The 20480-nt window shown below is 31.1% G+C and overlaps 1 protein-coding gene across 7 annotated transcripts in view; it reads right to left on the bottom strand.

The window, feature by feature from the left end:
* Positions 1–20480, bottom strand: part of agap3 (ArfGAP with GTPase domain, ankyrin repeat and PH domain 3) — a 985397-nt gene that overhangs the window by 787027 nt on the left and 177890 nt on the right. For all 7 annotated transcript variants that reach the window (XR_012399506.1, XM_017353885.4, XM_009297586.5 and 4 more), the window contains exons 4-6: positions 8489–8574; positions 3096–3237; positions 583–717 (exon numbers count right to left, since the gene is read on the bottom strand). Coding sequence is in view for 6 of the 7 variants with exons in the window: in XM_017353885.4 (XP_017209374.1) it covers positions 583–717; positions 3096–3237; positions 8489–8574 (363 nt within the window). In the remaining variant the exon portion in view is untranslated. The remainder of the gene's footprint in view (positions 1–582; positions 718–3095; positions 3238–8488; positions 8575–20480) is intronic.

Here is a 20480-nt window from a genome sequence, read left to right on the forward strand (position 1 = left end):
TATCCCACTGCTACTTGTGTGATATTGCTCATATATATAATATAATATATAGTATAATAATGTTATTATACATATATTAGATATACATTTCTATTTGCACTATATCAACACTCTTTCCTGTTTTCCATTTTTAATTTCTATAGCTTCCGAGAATCCAAAAAGAGCCACATATTGATGAATGATGATATTATAGATTATGATAGCTGTTTTAACATGAAGTAATGATTGAACCACCTCTTATTAAAGTTATGAAATAGTTTAATAACAAGCAGGAAATGTTAATGGACCAATGTAATGACTACATTAAAATGATCTATATATAGTACAAAAAATTATATATATATATATAAATATAATATATAAAAATATATATAAATATATGTGCCTGTTTCACTATTATTCCCTCACTGTAATGATTGGTGAACCTGATTTAAGTAAAAAGTAACATCAATAATTAGCATGTGTGCCATAACGCATTACCCTTTTTCAAAAAGATACAAGAAGTGCATATTTATAAACATTACAGAAACCCAAATGTCCCACAGAACATACAGTGCAGTAAAAACAGTGCTGAAATCTCACCGTCTTGAAAGACTCTCTCTACGTTCAGCCCGTAGGTGGAGCACGTCTCATAATATGTGGAGCGTTTCAGGTCATTGGACAGTTTGCGAGCTCGAGCGTCATCTATCACTCTGGGGTTAGCAGCGCTGATGGCATCTGAAACACATATTCACATCGCATATTCATGTACTGTTCCTTTAAACCACATATAAAAATCACACTAAAGAGCTCAAGCAAGAAGAACAGCTTTATAAAACACTAATAGTCATTACCATTGATTGCATTTAAAGGGATAGTTCATCCAAAAATGAACATTTCCTCACTGCTTACATTTACTATATGTATTATCTGAATTGGTTATTTGGTTAAACTGCTTGATCTGTTCATTTGAAATCATTTTACTCCTTTTATTGAGGTATTATTATCAATGCATCATAATTATGGATCTCATTTATTGAACGTTATCATTTATGCATTATGATGAATGACTATTTAAATTCATGCTATGCTACATATTTTCAGAAATGATTCTCATTTACTTTCACATTATTGAAACAAATATATTTCATAACATATTGATACATTTTTCTTTTAACATCTACGCACACATCTGAATTGAATTCAGTTTAAACTTTTTATAAATGTCTTTCTTCTGTTGAACTCAAAACAAGATATTCAGAAGAATGCTGGAAAAGCAGTCCTTGACATTCATAGTAGAAACACAAACAATAAATAATGTGGAAGTCAATGGCTGTTTTTTTTCTTCAACATTCTTCAGTGTAACATAAAAAAAAATAAAATAAAAATAAAAACTTTGTGTCTGTTTTGTGGCAGGCAGATGAAAATAGCAGGGCTGTATCTTTTGTATCTTTATTACTTTAGTTCTGCCAGATCTCCCAGTCAGGGGTTTATTTAGTTTTATTTAGTTAATTTTAGTTTTTGGAATTCTGTGCATTAGAAAGAAGTTCTTTTAGAAGAATAACCGTTTGAAGTATTATCTGTTTTTATTCTGTCTATTCAGTGTCCTTCAACAAGAACGGTGGTGGTGGGGTTCATAATGTTCACAATGGTATTTTATTAGTTGTTGGTTTAACCATGGATGAGGTAATGGCTGTTATGTTTTTTTTTTTCAATGATGTTTCTTGTTACATGTTCAAAATCATCAACCAATATTGCATATCCATAATTATTATAATGGGTATAATTAAACAATACTTACACTATAACGTAAATTTGTAAATTTGTAAAAAAATGTAATAGAAAAAAATATAGATTTTTATGCCATTTTGGATTTTACTCGAATACAAATACTTTTCCCCCCTCAACAAATACAAATACCGGCTGCTATGCACATCCCTGACAGACAGACAGACAGACAGACAGACAGACAGACAGACAGATAGATAGATAGATAGATAGATAGATAGATAGATAGATAGATAGATAGACAGACAGACAGACAGACAGACAGACAGACAGACAGACAGACAGACAGACAGACAGACAGACAGACAGACAGACAGACAGACAGACAGACAGACAGACAGACAGACAGACAGACAGATAGATAGATAGATAGATAGATAGATAGATAGATAGATAGATAGATAGATAGATAGATAGATAGATAGTTTTCTGTACACCAAACCGAAAAAGAAAACCACTTAAAAAGCCCCAAATCTCAAAATTGTCACAAAAACCGTTTCCGCCTGCAGTGTGGCCTTTAATCTGCTAATTATGCGTGTTATTAAAGTGCAATTTGTACACAAGAACTGGCTGATCTCATAATGAAAAGCTCTGCAGGGAGTAAAAAGAAGAGGGATGGACTCCACCGTGTCACCTTTTTAGACTATGACTAAGTGCAAGACTCTGATTTAATAAAAACACAGTGCGTCCCAGTGCTGTGTTTACAGAGGAGTTCAGTTCAGTTCAGTTTCCTTTATTTATGTCATTCAACACATGACAATAGAATTGTAATGCAGAACGAAATTACGTTGCAACAGACTCAACAAGAACATAAAAGACATCATTATACAAACACTTAAAAATCCTAACATGATAAAAAAGTATAATAACAAAAAGTATAATAAATAACCTATTTTTTTTTTTAAATCTCTGAAGAGAATAACTTAATACTTAAATACCTATTTTGCCATTTGTTGTAATATTAACAATTTATGCTAGTTTAACAAATTTATTGATTTATTATTTAACACTAGCTATCAACAATGCTTAAGAAATGGTATTATTCAAAAGTCTTATAATGACAGGATAAAAACTATCCCGCAACTGCACTTATTTGCACCTCAGGCTTCTGTAACGCCTGCCTGATGGTATGAGCGAGAGCAGGCTATGACCAGGGTGGGTTGGATCCCCTAAAGTGTTATTTGCCCTAGACAGACAACGTCGTTGATAAAGTTCCTCGATAGATGACATTTTGACTCCAACAGACCTTTCAACTGACTTTATGATCCTCTTAATGGTGTTCTTGTCAGACACACTGCTATTCTCATACCAAAGGGAGCCCGACTCACCCTGCGTCCCCACCAGCACCATGGGAACCTCCGCTGCGTTCCTGTAGCTAGAAAGACGCAGGAAGTAGTTATAAACCGTCTGGAAGCTGATCTCATCCTCCAGGCTGAAGACGAACACTACTGCATCCACCCAGGCCGCAAACTAAAAGAATAAAACAAACTATCAATTCCAGCAGCTTTAAGTCACAGATCTCTAGTGTTTTTTTTTTTTTATTATTAAACGTGGCATATAACATTCACACAGAAACAAATATGTCAGTGTTAACACTTTACAATATAGTTCCAATGGGTAACATTAATTAAATATGTGATCCTGGTCCTAAAACAAGTTATATGAGGTGCGCTATTATGCAAAACTCACATTTATAAAGGGTTTAAACACAACAGAATGTCAATACAACCAGCCTCTAATTCTATTTTTTTTATCATCAAACTTCCTAAAAACAGTCTGCAGAAACACTTTGTATGAGTCATCAGAGTGGAATCTATCTCTCCTTTATTAGCATAGACAGCCCTGAGTGAGAAGCAGACACATTTTAATCTGTTTTTAAGAGCTATTAATGATAAGATGTAATAGTTTTAATGATATTTATAATAATTTCCTTCTTGGATTTTTTGGTAATATTTCAAAGGAAAAAAAAAAAACGAAACAAAAATAATGATAAAACAAGCTGGGTTCCACACAATCAATTTGTGTTGGGAAAACATAAAGGAATCAAATTAAGTGATGTTCAACATAAAACAATTAAGTCCCGAAAAAAAGTGCTATTTCAGCTTATTTCACATAAGCAGTTTCAACAAACAGCAAACATCATTTATTAAGTGCATCTTACTAATAAACTACAGGTTTGGTTGTTAATTAACTTACCTTAGCCAAGTTAAATCATTTTACTTACTTAAAAGAACTTAATTAAGTTAAGTGGACTGAACATAACACAATTAGGTTGTCACAAAAAACTTCAAAGATTGTGTTTTCAGCTTCTTTTATAAGTAGATTAAACATCTACCATAAAAAATCTTACCAATAAACTACAGAGTTGGGTATTCGTTAACTTAGTGAAGTTAACTTATTTTACTTAATATAAATTAACCTAATTAAGTGGATTGAACATGAAACAATTAAGTTGTCCCGAAAGAACTCAAGAATTGTGTTGCTTCAGCTTATTTTTTATAAGTAGTTTAAACTTAAACTTCATTTTTTGAGAGAATTTTATCAATAAACTACAGCTTTGGTTGTTTATTAACTTTACAAGTACGTACACTTATTTCACTTAAAAGAACTTAAGTGGATTGAACATAAAATTAAGTTGTCACAAAACAATCTCAAGAATTGTGTTAAGTAGTTCAAACAAACAGCAAACGTCATTTTTTGAATGAATCATAGCAATAAACTACTACTTTATTATTAATTAACTTAACAATTAGGTTAACATATTTTACTTAAATTAAATTAACTTAAATAAGTTAGGTGGATTGAACATGAAACAATTAAGCTATCCCAAAAAACTCAAAGAATGTAGTTTTTAGCTTCTTTTCTATAAGTACTTTAAACAAACAGCAAACATTGTTTTTTGAGTGAATCTTAACAATTAACTACAGCTTTGGTTATTAGTTAACTTAAATAGGTTAACTTATTGTACTTAAATTAATTTAAGTTAAGTGGATTGAACATGAAACAATTAAGCTGTCTTTAAAAAAAAACACAAGAATTGTGTTGCTTCAGCTTATGCTTTTATAAGTAGTTTGAACAAACAGCAAAATAGTTTTTTGAGTGAATTTTACCAATAAACTACAGCTTTGGTTGTTTATTAACTTAGCCATTAAGTTAACTTATTTTACTTAAAAAAAAAAAAAAAAAAAAAAAAAAAAAAAAAAAAAAACTTAAGCGGATTGAACATGAAATTAAGTTGTCACAAAAAATCTTAATTGTGTTGCTTCAGCTTATTCTATATTAGTAGTTAGAATAAAAAACGAACGTAATTTTGTGAGAGGATTTCACCAATAAACTACTGCTCTGTTGAACATATATCTGAATATGAATTGTGTTAATTTAAATTAGTGTCAACTGTAATTTTATAAAACTGAATATTATTTTCATTTACAAACTTAAAACTTCAATTTTTTATTTTTATTTTTTTTTCAGAATTCAGATTGCAGATGTTGAGTTTGTAAAAATACAGTTTCAGGTTTTCAAGATGAAGAAATTCTGAACATCAAATTCAACTAACCTCAATTCAAAACCAAAAAAACCAGATCGCCCAGAAAGTAGGTTTGAAAATACATAAAAATCTGACTTTAAAAAATTCAGTTGTCTTAAATTTTAGGTGTTCAATATTCAAGTTAAGAAATTTTAATTCAAGTTAAGAATTCTAATTCAAAACTATTTTCAATAGCATATAATTCTATTCAATTACAATTGCTAATAAATAAAAGTAACACAAACTTAGATTGTTTCTGTATATTTAAGCTCTGTACAATTTTCGCCGTTTACCGAAACCTACATATATGATCACTCTGCTCATTATTTCACTACCTGAAAGATAATAATTGGAGTTATTGCTAAATTTGGCAAGGCGGAACAATATATTTCAGCTCAGAGACACTCTCAATGTCGTCTGCAGGAAACATGAAGAACCCCCATTACAGATTCCTACAGTAATTTGCATTCTAATCAATTACGCATTACCATAAAACCGAGCTAAACTGAACACTGAATAATTATCGCCACACTAGCAGAAAAAAAAGAAAAAAGTTTGACTCCAAATCCCTAGCTCATCCGTGCCGCCATTGAGAGCCATCAGACTATAATTACACTGAGCTGCGGTAAAATGTGAAAATAGGGCCACCCTGAAACAGGCCCCGCGGGGCGAGAGGAGCCGCTGAACCAATGATGACTTGCTGACACATTGGAGGAATATTTTAGCAGCTATTTGAACAGTTCCTCACTCGACTCGCGAAAAACTCTCACTTTCTCAAAAATCATCAATTATTGTAGCGCCGCGTCTGCATGCGGCCCTCCAGCTGCAAATTCAACAAGATAATTAAGGTGTTTGGGGTATTACTTGGAGTTTATGTGATGATATGTAAACAGTTTTTAATCTACGGTTAGACGTTCTTGAGTGTGTTGAAAATGAACAAAATTGCTTATTTTTTTGGTGGAGCATGAAATTAGAGAGTTTGAAGAATGTTTATGCTGCTCTATTTTTATACAGTAAAGGGGATGATCACCATAGGTTGTCATGTTCACATTTGTGCATGCTCATTTATATTAGTTATCTAATACTGTGGCTAGAAATAATGCCGCAACACATTCACAATAATACATTTTTTATGGTTTAGTTTTTATTAAAATAATTTTTTTAAGTAAACAGAAGGTAAAAAATTATTGGTGACCAGCCATAAACATCATACTTTGACATGATATAAATTTAATATTATTACAATATTAGTATAGATAATATTATAATTATTTATGATTTTTTAATTATCAAAGTTGTCATTATTATTATTATTATTATTATTATTGTTGTTGTTGTTGTTGTTGTTGTTGTTGTTGTTGTTGTTGTAAAATCTGAGATATGAGGCCAATGTTTTTTGGTTTTCGGCTTTGGTACTGAATAATCTAATGCATTTGCACAAATAATACATATAATATTATATTATACATAATATAATATAGATAATAATAACAAATAATATAGATAATAATATGCTATTTTATGATTTTTTTTTTAAATTCTCTGGTTTGTTAATTTTAAAGTTATTACAAAGTTGCTGCATGTGTTGTTGTTGTTATTATTATTATTATTATTATTATTATTATTGTAAAACCTGAGGGCAAATTTTCAAATACAAAATTTTATTTTGCATTACTACTACTGCTATTTATAATAATAATAATAATAATAATAATAATAATAATAATAATAATAAATATGAATATGAATATGAATAATATGAGTTGATTTGTTTCATTTTATTGTTATTAAAAAACTGAAAATACATCATATATAAATATTTTAATATATATAGAGTTGAAGTCAGAATTATAAGCCTCCCTGTTTATTTTTTCCCAATTTCTGTTTAATGAAGAGAAGCTTTTTTTCAACAAATTTCTAAACATAATAGTTTTAATAACTCATCTCTGATTTATTCTATCTTTGCCATGATGACAAGAAATAATATTTTTCTAGATATTTTTCAAGACACTTCTGTTCAGCTTAAAGAGACCTTTAAAGGCTTAACTAGGTTAATTAGGGTAACTAGGCAGGTTAGGGTAATTAGGCAAGTTATTGTATATTGATGGTTTGTTCTGTAGACTATCAGAAAAAAAATATAGCTTAAAGAGGCTAATAATATTGACCTTAAAATGTTTTTTTTACAAATTTAAAAATTTTATTCTAGCCAATTTTTTTACAGAAGAAAAAATACAATCAGACATACTGTGAAAATTTCCTTGATCTGTTAAACATCGTTTGGGAAATATTTAAAAACGAAAATAAAAATCAAAGAGGTGCTAATAATTCTCACTTCAACTGTATATGATTATAAAACATACTACTAGTACAACTAATATTTTTATTGTTTAAAAATTATATTTAAAATGAAAAACTGAAAATACAAAAACATGACTCCAAATCCCAAGCTCATAGATATATATTATCAGACCCCCTTTGAACTTTTTTTTAAAAAAATTAAATATTTCCCAAATGATGTTTACCAGAGTAGAGAAATCTTCACAGTATGTCTGAAAATATTTTTTCTTCCAGAGAAAGTCTTCTTTGTTTTATTTTAGGCAAGAAAAAAAAAGTTATTAGCCCCTTTAAGCTATATTTTTTTCGTTAGTCTAAAGAACAAACCACCGTTATACAATAACATGCCTAATTACCCTAACCTTATACAATAACTTGCTTATTTACCTTTACATATATATAAACAAGCATAAACAGTGCACAGCAATGGGTACACCCTCTGTTGAAAATAAATGCATTTAGAAATACTTTCTTATGCATTTACACAAAACTATTTTATTAAACAGTTATATTTATTAAATTCAGAGTTGTCACCCAAATATTTTAAAAAACAGAAAGAGAATGCACTTAAATTCAAACAAGTTGTTACCAAAAAATTACACTGTATATAAATAAAATAAAATTTTATATAAATGTATAGATTTTTCCTTTTCCTGTTTATTAAAAAAGTATTTCATATTTTCCACCAACATATTCATTGGGAGTACTAATTTTTAGACACTGATCCTAAAAATTATAATCTTTTTCGTCAGATTAGGCTTTGGTACTGTCTAATCTAATGCATACAAACAAATAATTATGAAACTATATATACCCGACTGAAAAAATCAACAGTGTGTAAGTGCTACCAGTGGTGTGTACCTGTAGTTCTGGTGGACCTCCTTCATCTCTGATCAGCAGTAGATAACTCTGGCCATCCACCACAATCTCCTTTTTAAACCTCCCTCCTGCAAACACACACAATGACATTCATTAGACTGTTTCTACAACACACTGCTCATTTACCAGCAGACAGACAGACGCTGACATCTCTCTCTCTCACACACACACACACACACACACACACACACACACACACACACCACACACACACACACACACACACACACACACACACACACACACACACACACACACACACACACACACACACACACACACACACACACACACCCATTTAAAGAATTAAAAAAATGTATATATATATTTTTTAAATTTGAATTAAAGTTTATTTAGATAATAATTATTTCAGTTTTATAAAATAATCATTAAAAAATCTTTCAATTATGTGCACCACAATTCATGTGATAATGCATCTTGCATGCTTCAAACACTGTTTACCATGGTGCACTGAGGTCACCCGCATTTCCACCGGAGTTTCATGTAATTTTGGGTGTTTCACTATTAATTTGTCGACTTTAACTGCGGTTTGGCACTTTCACTTTTATTCGGGCATGCCCCTCATGACAAACGAGATATTGGATGCAGCTATAGTATGAACTGGTGGTAGAGTGTTGTTTTAATGTCATACCGCATGCTGAATGGATGGGAAAAAATAAAACCTCGGCATTTCACAATGCAGGTGTCTGTGGTCTGCACTGACTCTGTAAGTGCAAAGAGTGTCAAACAGCTGTGTGTGTGTGTGTGTGTGTGTGTTTGTGAGTGTGTGTGTGTGTGTGTGTGTGTGTGTGTGTGTGTGTGTGTGTGTGTGTGGACTATCCTGTTGCAAATCTCGGCGAAAAGCCCTAAATGACGGTAATAGTTTGATTAATGTGTTTACATGTCTGTACTGCACTTCAATAATGCGACTAAAATCGGCATACTTCACACGTCTTAATTCGATTTCTCTTTAGTTCGATTATGACCTTAATCCGATTAAACTAATAAAAAAATTGCTGTTTACATGGTTAACTCTTAATCAGATTATTGCCTTTATCGAATTAAAATGAAATTATTGGTGTCCATGTAATTGTAGAAATTGTTCATTGTACACGGATAGCTGTGTCCACTCGTAGGCTCAAGCATTGGCATATCTTTGTCCAAAGTTACATTTGTAAAAAAATGTAAAAAAATAAAATCTGTTTCTAGCTACAGCTTGTTTATTACCAGTGGGGCATACTGAAATGGGATTTTTTTTTTTAAAGAAGCATGGAATAACCTCCAAACAAAGTTTCAGCTTAAAGAGTTGGTTTCACTATATACTTTAATTATGTTTTAATGATTTGGAGTTTGAAACATGGACCTCTAGATGTTCTGAATAGTTTTTAACTGTCATTGTATGTGTCTTTTGATGGATGAAAGATGTTACCTGTTATTTGTTTTTTTGTTTGTTTGTTGAACCCATGTGAACTGTATACTGCCTAATCTTGGCCAGGATGCTCTTGTAAAAGAGATTTTATCCTCAATATGCTTTTCCTGTGAAAATAAAGCTTATAATAATAATAATAATAATAATAATAATAATAATAATAATAATAATAATGATGATGATGATGATGATGATGATGATAATGATAATGATAATAATAATAATAATAATAGTTTTTTTTATTTGTTAATTTATAAATAATAATTTTGAAGTACTTTTGAAGTCAAAATTATTAGCCTTCCTGTAAAATATTGAAAAATATTTCCCAAATGATGTTTAACAGACCAAGCAAATTTTCACAGTAGTTCCTATAATATTTTTCCTTCTGTAGAAAGTCTTATTTCTTTGGGTATGCCTGGAATAAAAGCATTTTTTTTTAAACTACTTTAAGGACAATATTATTAGTGCTGTTTAATAATACATATTTTCTCCATTGTCTAAAGAACAAACGACTGATTTCCAATGACTTTCCATAATAACATAAAAACCTATATGTCTTTATATTGCACATTAAGCTGAACACTAGTATCTTGAAAAATATCTAGTAAAAAAAAAAAAAAAAAAATATATATATATATATATATATATATATATATATATATATATATATATATATATATATACATATTTATATATATATATTTTTAATACATTTATATATATATATATATATATATATATATATATATATATATATATATATATATATATATATATATATATATATATATATATATATATATATATATATATATATATATATATATATATATATATAAAAGCAGTAAATATTATATATTGTCATCATGGCAAATACAAAATAAATGAGAAAATAGAAATGAGTAATTAAAACTATTACGTCTCCGTTAAGCAAGACTTGGGAAATATTTTTAAAAGAAATACAATTTCAAAGGATGGCTAATCACTTTGACTTCAACTCTACATTCCCCTTGATATTTTTACATCATTTTTTGTACACCTGGTCTACCTGGAAAAGTAAATTGTTCAGCCGAGCCATTCTACATCAAAGAGGTAAAAATATGAGGAGCACAAAGGCCAAACTCACTTATTCATTCATCACAATTGGTTGAGACCAAAGAACACGCTGTGATTTGGAGCTAAAAGGTTGTTGAGCTAAAAGCTTTGCAAAATGGAAGATGGAAATACTGTAAGAAAATGGCAAGACCACTAAAAATGCCCATTTCCTCCATCAGGGCAATAATTACAAAAAACTTTTAAAGCCCAATCCGTGGCCCATGCTGATTCATATAATGGAAGTCAATGGTTACCCATTTTTCAGAATAAAATTAAACATATACAAACAAGTCTTAATCAATACCTGAGGCTCATGACGACAAACTGAAGTCTTATGAAATGAAACGCTCTGTCGGTTTAGGATTCTGAACATTATGTAAAATATTATTAGCTCCATTATCGTATGGAGTATAGTGACCGGAAGCTCATGGACATACCGTATGAACTGTTTGATCAAGCTATGGATTAAAGCTAATAATATTGTAAATACTATTCAATATCTTGCACAGACTGATCAATCCTCTTCACAAGACCTCAGTTTATCATTAGAAGCCACAGGAATTATTTTAAACATGCTTGCATGTGTTTAATAAAAAAATAATAATAAAAAATTTATAAACTGGTAACCATTACCTTGCATTATAGAAATCAGCAAAAACCAAGGACTGAGCTAAAAACCCTCATTATTATTTTTTTATTTTATTTTACCGAAGAACAAAATGTCATCTACATCTTCAATGGCCTACAGGTGAGTAAATTAACAGAACAACTGTCCCTTTAAATATTGCCCTGATGGGGGAAAAGGGCATTTTCAGTGTTTTTTGTCTCTTTTGAAAAAGTTTTTTCATAATTTTTGTAAAGTCTGAATTGGAATATCTCAAAAACTACAATCTGACATCTAATTTATTGCCATGAATGAATAATTTTATTTTATTTTAATGCAACGTTGCTGCGTGCAATTGTTCAATGAAAGCACACTGCTCTTCATAATTTTTTAGGCAAAAAACAAATAAATAAATAAATAAAATCAATAAATAATTTTTTCGCAGTTTCTGTGCCCGACGGTTGGGTTGTCGTGGTCCTAACCTTCGACCACTACCCGTTCCACAATGAGCAAAAGATAGCTGTGAAAAAATTGTCATAAGTTGGCGGTTCACTCCGCTGTGTCGACCCTTTATTAATAAAGGAACTAAGCCGACAAGAAAATGAATGAATGAATGAATGAATGAATGAATGAATGAATGAATGAATGAATGAATGAATGAATGAATGAAAAATAGATATCGTGACTGGGCTATGTGAAACCCAGTATTTTTCTTTTTAGTGTTTGCTCATATATTCCAAGGCTGCTGATGTTAATGGAGGGCCTGTATTTGTGTGTGCATGTCTAAACCTGACTGCAGATTAAACCCAGCAGAGATCCACCCATCACTCCGGCTTCATTATACATCACACAGACACGTAGGAATCTTAGAGTAAAGCAACTGATAAAAAAAAAAACTAAATATCATGCTAACAAATGGAATTAGCAAGCCCTTATCCGGAATCGGAGTCATTTCAACACAGGCAGTGAGCTGAGAATCAAATACTTTGATATTCCGCCCTTCATTTATTCTTTCTACAGATTTTTTTTTCTTCTTCTTCCTCACAGCCGCTAGAGACTAACTTTGATGCTGCTGAGATTCTGCTAAATTAAACTGCTTCTTTCTTTCTTCTTTTTTTTTATTATAATGGAGCTGACTGAAAGTTGCCTTACGGTAATCTTCTAGAGGGACAGATAACAGGAGAAGCGAGATCTTGGCAGATTATGACAGGGTAAAAAGGCAAGACTTTTTTTTTGTGAGGGATTGATGAAAAGCCTGGAGAGGAAAAGAAAGCTTTGACCTGAAAATGCTCGGGGAAATTCAATAAGCAGCCACTGAATCAGACAGCAGAATTGGTACAGAACTGATAAAACACTGTTCATTTACACAATTAAAAACTGAAAAAAGGGATTATTTACAGAACAAAATGTATTAAAATATATTTAAAGCAAGAACTATTTATTGGGAAAAAAAGCCAAAAATATTAAGCATTATAACTGTACATAAAACACATGCTTTTATAACTAAATGCTTGATCTAATTTATTATAATGAATATAATTATTTACATTTGCACAAACGGACAATAAACCAATGTATTATTAAACTAGGCATATATAATAAATATAAATTTAATATTTTAGAGAATCCTATACATGTACACACATAAATATAAATATGTCATATTGGGGGGGCAGGGGGGTATTATTTACAGAATATAATGTGTGAAAAAAACTATTTATTAAAGAGAAATAAAAACTTTTAAGTGTTCTAACTTTAAGCAAAACTATATTCTAAAAACTATTTTTATATATGTTTGACAAATTACTGTATTGATAAAATGATTTAAATGTGTATAAATTAACAATAAACTAAAACATTATTATACTATAAATATAAATAAAAATATAATATAAAAACATTATTTTTAATTGGATAAAGCTCTAAAACTATTAAGTAGAACTATTTTAATAAGTTACTGTTTAAATAAATGGTTGACATTAATAAAAATATTTAAAATATGCATAAATACACAATGGACTAATATATTATTCCTTTAGATGTATAATATATATAAATAAAAATATAACATAAAAATACGTATTAAAATAAATACTGTTATAATAAATTAGTTTTATAAATAAATGTTTGACATGAACAGTGAACTATAAATAGGCTATATAATAAATAAATAAAATATAAACAATATTTGTATAAGACTAACTTATAAAATTATTATAATACATTTTATTTATATATATAAATGGTTGACAAATGATTACAATTATTTACATTTGCATAAATGAACAATCAACTAATTATGTATACATTATTATACTATGAATAAACATATATAGTATAAATTTAATATAAAAAATACTATAAATTATAAATATCTATTTTAAAGAATCCTACATATGCACATACATATTTAAATTCAAAATATTCAGTATATTTTTAAAAATAATTACATAAAACTAAAACAAATAATAATAAATAATAATACATAATAAATACCAAATAATTACTGTTAATTATTCATTATTTAACAAGTAATTGCAGCAACTTATTATAATTGTTGTTTTACTATAAAGTATTGCTCAAAATAACAACTATTAAATATAATAAATATTTATTATTAATTAATTTAAAAAATGCTGCTCATTACAATGCATTCCTTTATATAAGAAATATTAAATATATAAAATAATGAATTATTAATTCGATAATATGCTGCTTACTTACTATATTGCATTACTAAAAAAAATAAATATTAAATATATGAAATAATGAATTATTAATTATTTTAAAATGTTGCTTGCTTATTATAATGCATTACTTCAAAATAACAATTAATAAATATATGAAATAATTATTAATTAATTTAAAATGTTGTTTGCTTATTATAATGCATTCCTTAAAAATAATAAATATAATAAATAATAGACTATTAATTAATTTTAAATGTTTGCTCATTATAATGCATTACTTTAAAATAATAAATATTACATATAATAAATAATAGACTATTAATTAATTTAAAATGTTGTTTGCTTATAATGCATTGCTTAAAAATAATAAATATTAAATATATAACACAATAAATTATTAATTAATTAATTTAAAATGTTGTTTGCTTATTAAAATGCATTACTTAAAATAATAAATATTAAATATATAAAATAATTAATTATTAATTTATTTATTTAAAATGTTGCTTGCTTTTTATAATGCATTACTCAAAAATAATAAATAATAAATACATAAAATAATTTCTAATTCATTTAAAATGTTGCTCATTTATAATGTATAAAATAAAATAATAAATATTAAATAATAACCTATTTATGAATTAAAAATGCTGAACAATTACTGCTAGATGCTTTACATGCACACTCCAGAATAATACACACACTCTCACTATTAAACAGGCAGCACAGTTCAGTTTATTCAGTTTGTAACCTCAGTGTAACCTGCTCAACCAATGACTCGGTTGTTTACTTCACCTCTACTCTCCTTCTGGGAAATACATGATGAAACTTTCCCACTTCTGAAACCTCCTACAGGGGTCTAGTATTGGCTAAATATAATGACTGAATGCTTGTTGGACAGTGTATGACTGAAACCTGCCATTGTTCAGGTCACATGGTAAATCCTTACTTTCAAGTTCGCTGACCCTGGAGAAAACTGACATTAAGAGGTGTAGTAAAGCAGAGCCTCGAGGGATGCTAATAATAGCAGACGAAACACAATATGACCCGACGTGGAGAATCTATTCTGTGACCTCACATCGACTGAGAGATATCACTACGATGAGCACACTGGAATTTAATTAGTTCACTGGTGTCCTGAGAATCCGTATGTACTATATATTGTTCGGTATGTGCTTCCCTTGGGCCTACAGCTAAATAAAAATTGATGTGACGTAGCTTTGTTTTACAGAAGAAAAATGATTAAAATATTCATGCTGGGCAAAGGTTAGTGATTTTGTCTCCTATGACAGATTCACATCAATACTAAACTAAACGGGGTTTTTATTTTCTCGTAACTGAGGAGTTTCTTTGGTACGTTTCATTTTCCCCAGGGGGAATTTTATTTTTTTATTTTTTATCTTGTTGGGAGGGGAAAGAGAGAGAGAGAGAGAGAGAGAGAGAGAGAGAGAAAGAGAGAGAGAGAGAGAGAGAGAGAAAGAGACAGAGAGAGAGAGAGAGAGAGAGAGAGAGAGAGAGAGAGAGAGAGAGAGAGAGAAAGAGAGAGCTGAGGACAGAATCAGGAAAGGTTTGTGAGCAGGGACTCGAACTCGGGACGCCTGGAGTACTATATATCGGCATATTGTCCACAACAGGAAAACTGATTTCTAAAAACAACTGATAAATCTTTGAAGCCAGACATGTGATGAGGTCTTAGTTGCTCAGTTCGTATGTTTTTGTTTTGTTGATTTGATTAATTCAACATATGTTCAACTCTATCGTATTGTTTAATAGAATGCAGGAAAACAACATTACCCATGATGCCAGGCAGAAAATTACATTAACCAGAGTCAAAACAACAAACATGAAAATCTAGCCTATTACTGTAAAAACTAGCCTAGAGGGCCATTTAATTATAAAAACAAGCCTTGAACGCTATCTGCTGTTAAAACTAGCCTAGAGTGCCATTTAATTTTAAAACTAGCCTAGAACGCCATCTGCTGTTAAAACTAGCCAAGAGTGCCATTTATTTCTAAAAACTAGCCTAGAACGCCATCTGCTGTTAAAACTAGCCTAAAGTGCCATCTTGTGAAAAAAACTAGCCTAGAGCACCACTTACTGTTAAAAAACAAGCCTAGAAACTAGCCTACAGTGCCATATGGTGATAAACCTAGCCTAGAACTTCATCTGCAGTTAAAAACTTGCCTATAAACTAGCCTAGAGTGAGAAATGGTGATAAAAACTAGCCTAGAGCGCCATCTGCTGTTAAAACTAGCCTAGAAACTAGCCTAGAGTGTCATCTGGTGATAAAAACTAGCCTAGAGCACCATCTGCTGTTAAAACTAGCCTAAAAACTAGGCTAGCGTGCCATCTGGTGATAAAAACTAGCCTAGAGCACCATCTGCTGTTAAAACTAGCCTAAAAACTAGGCTAGAGTGCCATCTGGTAATAAAAACTAGCCTTGCATGCAATATTATCTTAAATACTAGTCTAAAGTGCTATTTGCTTTTTTAAAACTAGCCTAAAAACTAGCCTAGAGTGCCATATTTTATTAAAAATAGCCTAGAACGCCATCTACTGTTAAAACTATCTTAGAATCTAGCCTAGAGAGCCATCTACTGTTAAAACTATCTTAGAATCTAGCCTAGAACGCCATCTGCTGTTAAAAACTATCCTAGAATCTAGCCTAGAGAGCCATCAGCGGTTAATAACTAGCCCAGAACACCATCTTTTATTAAAAAATAGACTAGAACGCCATCTACTGTCAAAACCATCCTATAATCTAGCCTAGAGCGCCATCTCCTGTTAAAAACTAGACTAGAGCACCATCTTTTATTAAAAATAGCCTAGAACGCCAATTACTGTTAAAACTATCTTAGAATCTAGCCTAGAGAGCCATCTGCTGTTAATAACTAGCCTAGAACACCATCTTTTATTAAAAAATAGCCTAGAACGCCATCTATTGTTAAAAACTAGACTAGAGCACCATCTTTTATTAAAAACCAGCCTAGAACGCCATCTACTGTTAAAACTATCTTAGAATCTAGCCTAGAGCGCCATCTGCTATTAATAACTATCCTATAATCTAGCCTAGAGTGCCATCTACTGTTAAAACCATCCTATAATCTAGCCTAGAGCGCCATCTCCTGTTAAAAACTAGACTAGACCACCATCTTTTATTAAAAATAGCCTAGAACGCTATCTACTGTTAAAACTATCTTAGAATCTAGCCAAGAGCGCCATCTGCTGTTAATAACTATCCTATAATCTAGCCTAGAACGCCATCTACTGTTAAAACCATCCTATAATCTAGCCTAGAGCGCCATCTCCTGTTAAAAACTAGACTAGACCACCATCTTTTATTAAAAATAGCCTAGAACGCTATCTACTGTTAATAACTATCCTATAATCTAGCCTAGAACGCCATCTACTGTTAAAACCATCCTATAATCTAGCCTAGAGCGCCATCTCCTGTTAAAAACTAGACTAGACCACCATCTTTTATTAAAAATAGCCTAGAACGCTATCTACTGTTAAAACTATCTTAGAATCTAGCCTAGAGAGCCATCTGCTGTTAATAACTATCCTAGAATCTAGCCTAGAGCGCCATCTACTGTTAAAACCATCCTATAATCTAGCCTAGAGCGCCATCTGCTGTTAATTACTAGCCTAGAACACCATCTTTTATTAAAAAATAGCCTAGAACGCCCTCTACTGTTAAAAACTAGACTAGAGCACCATCTTTTATTAAAAACCAGCCTAGAACGCCATCTACTGTTAAAACTATCTTAGAATCTAGCCTAGAGTGCCATCTGCTGTTAATAACTATCCTAGAACACCATATTTTAATAAAAAAAAATAGCCTAGAACGCCATCTACTGTTAAAACTATCTTAGAATCTAGCCTAGAGCGCCATCTGCTGTTAATAACTAGCCTAGAACACCATATTTTAATAAAAAAATAGCCTAGAACGCCATCTACTGTTAAAACCATCCTATAATCTAGCCTAGAGCGCAACCTCCTGTTAAAAACTAGACTAGAGCACCATCTTTTATTAAAAATAGCCAAGAACGCCATCTACTGTTAAAACTATCTTAGAATCTAGCCTAGAGAGCCATCTGCTGTTAATTACTAGCCTAGAACACCATCTTTTATTAAAAAATAGCCTAGAACGCCATCTACTGTTAAAAACTAGACTAGAGCACCATCTTTTATTAAAAACCAGCCTAGAACGCCATCTACTGTTAAAACTATCTTAGAATCTAGCCTAGTGCGCCATCTGCTGTTAATAACTATCCTATAATCTAGCCTAGAGTGCCATCTACTGTTAAAACCATCCTATAATCTAGCCTAGAGCGCCATCTCCTGTTAAAAACTAGACTAGAGCACCATCTTTTATTAAAAATAGCCTAGAACGCCATCTGCTGTTAAAACTATCTTAGAATCTAGCCTAGAGTGCCATCTGCTGTTAATAACTATCCTAGAACACCATATTTTAATAAAAAATAGCCTAGAACGCCATCTACTGTTAAAACTATCTTAGAATCTAGCCTAGAGAGCCATCTGCTGTTAAAAACTATCCTAGAATCTAGCCTAGAGTGCCATCTGCTGTTAATAACTATCCTAGAACACCATATTTTAATAAAAAAATTGCCTATAACGCCATCTACTGTTAAAACTATCTTAGAATCTAGCCTAGAGTGCCATCTGCTGTTAATAACTAGCCTAGAACACCATATTTAAATAAAAAATAGCCTAGAACGCCATCTACTGTTAAAACTATCTTAGAATCTAGCCTAGAGCGCCATCTGCTGTTAAAAACTATCCTAGAATCTAGCCTAGAGCGCCATCTGCTGTTAATAACTATCCTAGAATCTAGCCTAGAGCGCCATCTACTGTTAAAACCATCCTATAATCTAGCCTAGAACACCATCTTTTATTAAAAAATAGCCTAGAACGCCATCTACTGTTAAAAACTAGACTAGAGCACCATCTTTTATTAAAAACCAGCCTAGAACGCCATCTACTGTTAAAACTATCTTAGAATCTAGCCTAGAGCGCCATCTGCTGTTAATAACTATCCTATAATCTAGCCTAGAGTGCCATCTACTGTTAAAACCATCCTATAATCTAGCCTAGAGCGCCATCTCCTGTTAAAAACTAGACTAGACCACCATCTTTTATTAAAAATAGCCTAGAACGCTATCTACTGTTAAAACTATCTTAGAATCTAGCCTAGAGAGCCATCTGCTGTTAATAACTATCCTAGAATCTAGCCTAGAGCGCCATCTACTGTTAAAACCATCCTATAATCTAGCCTAGAGCGCCATCTGCTGTTAATTACTAGCCTAGAACACCATCTTTTATTAAAAAATAGCCTAGAACGCCCTCTACTGTTAAAAACTAGACTAGAGCACCATCTTTTATTAAAAACCAGCCTAGAACGCCATCTACTGTTAAAACTATCTTAGAATCTAGCCTAGAGAGCCATCTGCTGTTAATAACTATCCTAGAATCTAGCCTAGAGCGCCATCTACTGTTAAAACCATCCTATAATCTAGCCTAGAGCGCCATCTCCTGTTAATAACTATCCTAGAACACCATATTTTAATAAAAAAAATAGCCTAGAACGCCATCTACTGTTAAAACTATCTTAGAATCTAGCCTAGAGCGCCATCTGCTGTTAATAACTAGCCTAGAACACCATATTTTAATAAAAAAATAGCCTAGAACGCCATCTACTGTTAAAACCATCCTATAATCTAGCCTAGAGCGCAACCTCCTGTTAAAAACTAGACTAGAGCACCATCTTTTATTAAAAATAGCCTAGACCGCCATCTGCTGTTAAAACTATCTTAGAATCTAGCCTAGAGAGCCATCTGCTGTTAATTACTAGCCTAGAACACCATCTTTTATTAAAAAATAGCCTAGAACGCCATCTACTGTTAAAAACTAGACTAGAGCACCATCTTTTATTAAAAACCAGCCTAGAACGCCATCTACTGTTAAAACTATCTTAGAATCTAGCCTAGAGCGCCATCTGCTGTTAATAACTATCCTATAATCTAGCCTAGAGCGCCATCTACTGTTAAAACCATCCTATAATCTAGCCTAGAGCGCCATCTCCTGTTAAAAACTAGACTAGAGCACCATCTTTTATTAAAAATAGCCTAGAAC

This window comes from Danio rerio, chromosome 24 (assembly GCF_049306965.1).
Source record: "Danio rerio strain Tuebingen ecotype United States chromosome 24, GRCz12tu, whole genome shotgun sequence".
Classification (NCBI taxonomy): Eukaryota; Metazoa; Chordata; class Actinopteri; order Cypriniformes; family Danionidae; genus Danio; species Danio rerio.